The sequence below is a fragment of the Octopus sinensis genome, linkage group LG15, assembly GCF_006345805.1.
Source record: "Octopus sinensis linkage group LG15, ASM634580v1, whole genome shotgun sequence".
In the NCBI taxonomy this organism is placed as follows: Eukaryota; Metazoa; Mollusca; class Cephalopoda; order Octopoda; family Octopodidae; genus Octopus; species Octopus sinensis.
Genome location: NC_043011.1, coordinates 20451192 through 20458691, shown reverse-complemented (window position 1 = coordinate 20458691; position 7500 = coordinate 20451192). Strand labels below are relative to the sequence as shown.

General features: G+C 38.5%; 1 protein-coding gene across 2 annotated transcripts in view; it reads right to left on the bottom strand.

Annotated features, from left to right (window-relative positions):
• Positions 1-7500, bottom strand: part of LOC115219901 (lysosomal acid phosphatase) — a 48040-nt gene that overhangs the window by 27350 nt on the left and 13190 nt on the right. For both annotated transcript variants that reach the window (XM_029790209.2, XM_029790208.2), the window contains exons 2-4: positions 7291-7377; positions 2433-2516; positions 184-330 (exon numbers count right to left, since the gene is read on the bottom strand). In XM_029790209.2, the coding sequence (XP_029646069.1) occupies positions 184-330; positions 2433-2516; positions 7291-7377 (318 nt within the window). The remainder of the gene's footprint in view (positions 1-183; positions 331-2432; positions 2517-7290; positions 7378-7500) is intronic.

Below are 7500 nucleotides of genomic sequence, written 5' to 3'. Positions count from 1 at the left end.
ACACAGCCACTCCTACCCATATACAGTAAAAAAAACAAAAAAAAACAAAGCAAAACAAAAAATATACAGGTATTGCAGTGTTGAACAAAAAATAAGTGTACAAAAGTTGCCATTCTTGAAACAGGGTTAAAAGACTAAACATTTATTATCATTGTGGAATTGAGAATGAGGCAGTATACATACATTATCATCATGAGGTCTGGAATATATTGGTAGTAATTGTGATTCTGAGAAGTTTCGTTCTGTTGTTTGGTAATGTAAATATAAGCCATCTACGAGAGCTTGGGCACTTTGGACACATCGTGGGACAGGAGAACTCTCCAGTTTGATCTTAGAAAGAGAAGGAAGAACAATTGACTTTTATGAGAAAATAGATGTCTGATGTATGAGAATTATATATTAATAATACGGTATCAAAATTATGCTGTTAGTACTTTGATATTAGACCTATATCAAGATGGTGAACTGGCAGAATTGTTAGCATGTCAGGAAAAATGCCTAACAGCATTTTGTCCATCTTTACATTCTGAGTTCTAATTCTGCTGTGTCTGACTTTGCCTTTCATCCTTTTGGGGTCAGTAAAACAAACACCAGTTGGGCATTGAGATTGATGTAATTGACTAACTCATTTCTCCTGAAATTGCTGGCCTTGTGCTGAAATTTTAAACTGATATTAGATGTATATCAGCAGTTTAAATCAATTAATTTATTTAAAATTCAAATTCAATATTAAACTGATGAGATCAATTACAATCAAAATACATACATATGTTTGTATAAATGTATGTGTATATATATATAATATATATATATATATATATATATATATATATATATATATATATATATATATAATATATATATATATATAGGCGCAGGAGTGGCTGTGTGGTAAGTAGCTTGCCCCGGGCCGACCAATGCCTTGTGAGTGGATTTGGTAGACGGAAACTGAAAGAAGCCTGTCGTATATATGCATATATATACATGTGTGTGTGTGTGAGGGTTTGTGTGTCTGTGTTTGTCTCCCTAGCATTGCTTGACAACCGATGCTGGTGTGTTTACGTCCCCGTCACTTAGCGGTTCGGAAAAAGAGACCGATACTGGGCTTACAAAGAATTAGTCCCAGGGTCGATTTGATCGACTAAAGGCGGTGCTCCAGCATGGCCGCAGTCAAATGACTGAAACAAGTAAAAGAGAAAAGAGAAAAAGAGTATACATACATACATACATATATATATTGAGACCCCCTTCGGTCATGACTGACCATGCAATTGCACCTAGAAAGTTACCCTCCCAGGTACAAGTCCGGGCAAGGTTGTTTATGGAAGACCACCAGTCGCCCGTGCATACCGGCCTCCCCTCTCCACGCCACCAGTGTTATCCAAGGGAGAGGCAATGGCCTGGCACCTGTGATGTCGCAACTCATTTCTACAGCTGAGTGAACTGGAGCAACGTGAAATAAAGTGTCTTGCTCAAGAACACAACACGCAGCCTGGTCCGGGATTCGAACTCACAACCTCATGATCATAAGCTTGACACTCTAACCACTGAGCTATGCACCTTCACACACATGCACACACACTCGCACAAACACACGCACACACACACACACACACACACACACACACACATACAAACACACACACACACACATATATATATATTGCCCTATCCACCTAACCAGTGGGGTGGCATCATCCAAGGGCTAAAATGATGCAAAGCGCATTGGGATCAGTGGTATGTAACAGCATCTGATAGGATAATCTGGTTGGTAATGTGATCACATGATATATATTAAATATATTATATATATACGTAAGTATATATATAATATATATATATATATATATATATAATATTATATATATATATAAACAAGAAGGGTAGTAATATTATTTACTACCAGGTGCCCAGCACAAAAGACGAATTAGTCATAAGACAAAAAATTCATCCCCTTTTTGTGTTCCCAGCACTCGGCATCTTTATTTAGGAGCCCTTAATTGTATATATATATATATATATATATATATATATATATATGTATATATGCATATATATTGCATGTATATATGTATGTATGTATATATATATATATGTATATATGCATATATATTGCATGTATATATGTATGTATGTATATATATATATGTGTGTGTGTATATATATATATATATATATATGTATGTAAATCTTTAGTTAAATATATTCAATGAGAATATTATATACTGAATTTATATTGAGTGCTCAATTGTATCAAAGTATAAATACTATTAAAGTATTTATATATTTAATACCAGTGATTATATATATATATTTTTATACAATACATTATTATTAATATCAGGAAATCAATATAAGAAAATTCTTCAGAAAGATATATACGTGTGTAAAATAATTCACATTTATTCTGGTATCTTTTAGCTGAATCTTACCTCATTTGAAGGAATAGAACTGAAAAATCCATGGTAACGACTTTGAAAATAACTTCCTAGATTCAGATTTTGTTTAGTTCCTATCTGTAAAGAAAAAACGAAAGACATAAAAATTTATCATATATACATATCTGTATACAGTTGGCACCATATACATACACGTACATAAATTCCCTGAATGAATGGGAATGTTGTGTATATAGGTTTAAACTTTAGGGCGAAATGCGTAGCCGTATTTCGTCTGCCGTTACGTTCTGGGTTCAAATTCCGCCGAGGTCGACTTTGCCTTTCATCCTTTCGGGGTCAATAAATTAAGTGCCAGGTATGCACTATGGTCGATGTAATCGACTTAATCCCTTTGTCTGTCCTTGTTTGTCCCCTCTGTGTTTAGCCCCTTGTAGGTAGTAAAGAAATATATATTTGTGACATATTTCTGACAGGGGGCAGTACTGGGCAGATATTTTGTTTATACCTTTTACCATAAGGGAGCAAGATAAGATCACAAACTGTCAACCTTAAAAAAATCTAGAGACAGTACACAAACGTCACAACCTGAATGTAACTTTAGACAGATAACTAACTGAATCTGAAAACACAATAGCCTGTTAAAGGAGCTGGTATATATTGCTGATTTAGAACTTATTTATGTCACAGGAAAGATATAGTGTGTTAACTTGAAAACAATGCTCTCATTCATTCAAGCATAGAAGCTTAAAAAAAAAGTTTCATTATTGAAACACATTAAAGGCTATGAGCTGGCAAAATTATTTGCATGCCGGGTGAAATCCTTAGTGGTATTTTGTCTGCCGTTACGTTCTGAGTTCAAATTCTGCCGAGGTCGACTTTGCCTTTCATCCTTTCGGGGTCGATTAAATAAGTACCAGTTACGCACTGGGGTCGATATAATCGACTCAATCCGTTTGTCTATCCTTGTTTGTTCCCTCTGTGTTTAGCCCCTTGTGGGTAGTAAAGAAATAGGTATTTTGTCTGCCGCTACATTCTGAGTTCAAATTCCGCTGAGGTTGACTTTGCCTTTCATCCTTTTGTGGTCGATAAATTAAGTACCAGTTACGCACTGGAGTTGATGCAATCGACTTAATCCCTTTGTCTGTCCTTGTTTGTACCCTCTATGTTTAGCCCCTTGTGGGCAATAAAGAAATAAGAATTGTTAGCATGCCAGGCAAAATTTTAAGTGGTGTTTCGTCCACCTTTACATTCTGAGTTCAAATTCCACCAAAGTTGACTTTGCCTTTCAGCCTTTCGGGGTTGATGTAATAAGTACTAGTCAAGCACAGGGTGGGGGGGTTGATATAATCAACTTACCCTTGAAATTGCTGGCTTTGTACCAACAGTAGAATAGATTATTGAGACACATTTGTAATGTAAAGCACAGAGTTGTAAGTAACCCTCTATTCAAATGGAACGTGGTTTCAGTTCTATGATGAAATCATACAACAGTTGCAGAAGAACTGGACTTGTGTGTAATCCATTCCTTCATCTTGTCCACCCACTAATCCTGGCAGGGTTATGGGCATAGAGTCCTTAGGCACCTTCTCCACAAGGTCTTGTCAGAAGCAACTGGCATTGCACTTGCCAGCTGGATTCCCAAGTTTGACCACTTGGGTCTAGGACACAAAGCAACCATCTCATTCTTGGTCTCCAATCAGTTGACTCAGCTTGAAAAGTCTGCTTTGCTATTCTTTCCTGTAACCTAATCACTCATAGAGTGGTTGGTGTTAGGAAGGGCATCCAGCTGTAGAAACACTGCCAGATCAGACTGGAGCCTGGTGCAGCCTCCTGGCTTCCCAGACCCCGGTCGAACCGTCCAACCCATGCTAGCATGGAAAACGGACGTTAAACGATGATGATGATGATGATGATTGTACTACATCTGTGACATCCCAACATCAGTCAGTGTATTAGAAGTTTTCTTTATTCCTCAGTCATTTGACTGCAGCCGTGAAGGGTTTTAGTCGAATGATACAACCCCAGCACCAATTTTTTAAAGCCTAGTACTTATTCTATTGGTCTGTTTTGCCAAACCACTAAGTTATGTGGACATGAACACACCGACATCAGTTGTCAAGCAATGGTGGTGGCGGCAACAAACACAGAGACACACACATAAATACACACACACACACACACACATACACGCACACACACACACATACACATATATATATTTATATACAACAGGCTTCTTTCAGTTTCTTATTTCTTTATTGCCCACAAGGGGCTAAACACAGAGGGGACAAACAAATGGATTAAGTCAATTATATCGACCCTAGTGTGTAACTGGTACATATTTAATTGACCCCGAAAGGATGAAAGGCAAAGTCAACCTCGGTGGAATTTGAACTCAGAACGTAATGACAGACGAAATACCACTAAGTATTTCACCTGACGTGCTAATGTTTCTGCCAGCTCGCCGCTTTATTTCAGTTTCTGTCCACCAAACCCACTCACAAGGCTTTGGTCAGCCTGAGGCTATAGTAGAAGACACTTGCCCAAGGTACCATACAGTGGGACTGAAACCGGAACCATGTGATTGTGAAGCAAGCTTCTTACCACACAGTCATGCCTACAAAATTTTCAGATTACAATCTTACATATTCATGCACCAGATAAACTTCAGTTAGGTTGACCATCTAACATCTGGGATGGCAGCTATGAAATTTCACACTGAAAGCTACGTCTGCCGTGTGTAGCTTGAGAATTTGACAGAATTAACAGAGTAGTTAACATTTAAGATGCTCCTTCCTCTACATACTTGTTGAATAGATAAAGATTTTCTAGTATGGAAACCAAAATATCTGTGGCTCACCGAGTGGGCTTGTTACATGAGACTTGAGAATGAAAGTGCTGATAAAGGAAGAAGAGACACCTCATTTAAGTTTAGAGGATGACCATACAATTAACAGTTGGGGATTGGTTTTACACCCAAACTTTTGAATCTTTTGTGTGATTTGAAATAAGGTTTCCAATGATAAGTTGCAGAAAGCAGCCTTACTTAACCCTTTCATTACCAACCCGGCTGAAACCGGCTCTGGCTCTTTAGTACAAATGTCTGGTTTTCAAAAGTTCTGAATTAAAATCTTCCACCAAACCTGAGTCATAATTTACGTCCCTAACTCTAGCTTAATGATAACGATGTTATTTTACTTAATTTTTTGTTATATTTAAAATAATTGGATGAAACACTGAGCATCTCAACAGAAATTCAGTAACAAAAGGGTTAAATAGTCTCTTGCTTTCACTAAACTTAATATTGATGTTACAGGAAACTGGGCAAATGGAAGTTAGGATTTAATACTTGAACTTTGCTATTTCATTTTGTGTACGTAGTTTGTAAAAATATTATTTTGATATGAAGAATGGCCTATTTTTTTCAAGTCTGCTGTGAAATCTTCAAGCCTACCTTGCAATACCTCTAGTTTGCTGTCTCCCTTTGAAGATATTATAGATTATTTCACTCTACCCTCCTCTTTGGTGTGATAAAATTTTGAAGTTCATTGTCTGCAAATTTCTCTATTTAATTAAACCCATTTGGAAGACCATAGTCGTTAGCCTTGAATTATCTCCTTTTTAACTGCAATAAATACTTGATCCTATACTTGTTTCAGTCATTGGACTGCAACCATGAGTAACACTGTGATGGACTGGCCTCCCATCCAGCTGGGGAACACATATGCCATAGAAACCAGGAAACCGGGCCCATGAGCCTGGCTAGGCTTTAAAAGGGTGCATTTATTTATTATTTTATCATTATCTTGTGAAGAAGTGCCACTCCCAAACAGTTGAAGGTATCAGGGGGAGAGGTAGACCCAGGAAGACATGGGATGAGGCAGTCAAGCATGACCTCAGGGCGTTGGGCCTCACTGAGGCAATGGCAAAGGACTGAGATCTCTGGAGATATGCTGTGACTGCAAAGACCCGGGCTGCTTCCTGTACCAGTTCCGCATAGACCCTGCCCATTCAAAGTACCCTGGATCCCAGAACGTCCCGCTGTGCTTGAGGAGACCTGTTGAGTCAAGTACATGAACATGAACATCGAAATAAATATCAATGGAAATAGTAGTTGTGATACCTGTGCCGGTGGCACATAAAAAGCACCATCCGAACGTGGCCGTAGCCAGCGCTGACTTAACTGGCTTCTGTGCCGGTGGCACATAAAAAGCACCATCCGAACGTGGCCGTTGCCAGCGCTGCCTTGGCTGGCTTCTGTGCCGGTGGCACGTTAAAAGCTCCAACCGATCGTGGCCGATGCCGGACCCCCCCCTGGCACCTGTGCAGGTGGCACGTAAAAAGCACCCACTACACTCGCGGAGTGGTTGGCGTTAGGAAGGGCATCCAGCCGTAGAAACTCTGCCAGATCAGACTGGATCCTGGAGCAGCCCCTGGCTTCCCAGACCCCGGTCGAACCGTCCAACCTGTGCTAGCGCGGAAAACAGACATTAAACGACGATGATGATGATGATTATGATGATAACCATGGAGTCTTTCCTGTTAGCTAGCAACTTACACACAGCAATAACTGTACACCCCAGTTTGTTTATTTGTAATTTTATATTGTAACAAACAATATCACATTAATTATATCTTCAATTTTCTTTTTAATGTGCAAAATAGTAAAATATTTTCAGTTGCATGAGGGATGCATAAAAAAGTAGGAAGCATGCACACATATGGACATACGCTTACAAGATAATTAATTTACCTAATTTAACATGCAACAGTTATCTTAACGATGATGCAGGATGAAGATGATAACGATGATGTTGACAGCAACAATAGTAATAATAATTAATAATGATGGTGATAATAGTAGAAACATGAAGAAAAAGATTGTACTGACTTTGGTTAGATGTCCTCTACTATCTCTGCTACTCTGTCCGTGTGCTGGTAATGTTCCTGTAGCTGTTCTGTCACCATGGCGGAATAACTGGTGCAAAAGAATAAGAAAGTCAGTTACAAAACATTGGTTCATGAAGAAATCTGTTCATTTCTGGTGGTCTATGTGTGTGTGTGTGTGTGTGTGTGTGTGTGTGTGTGTATGAACAAATGG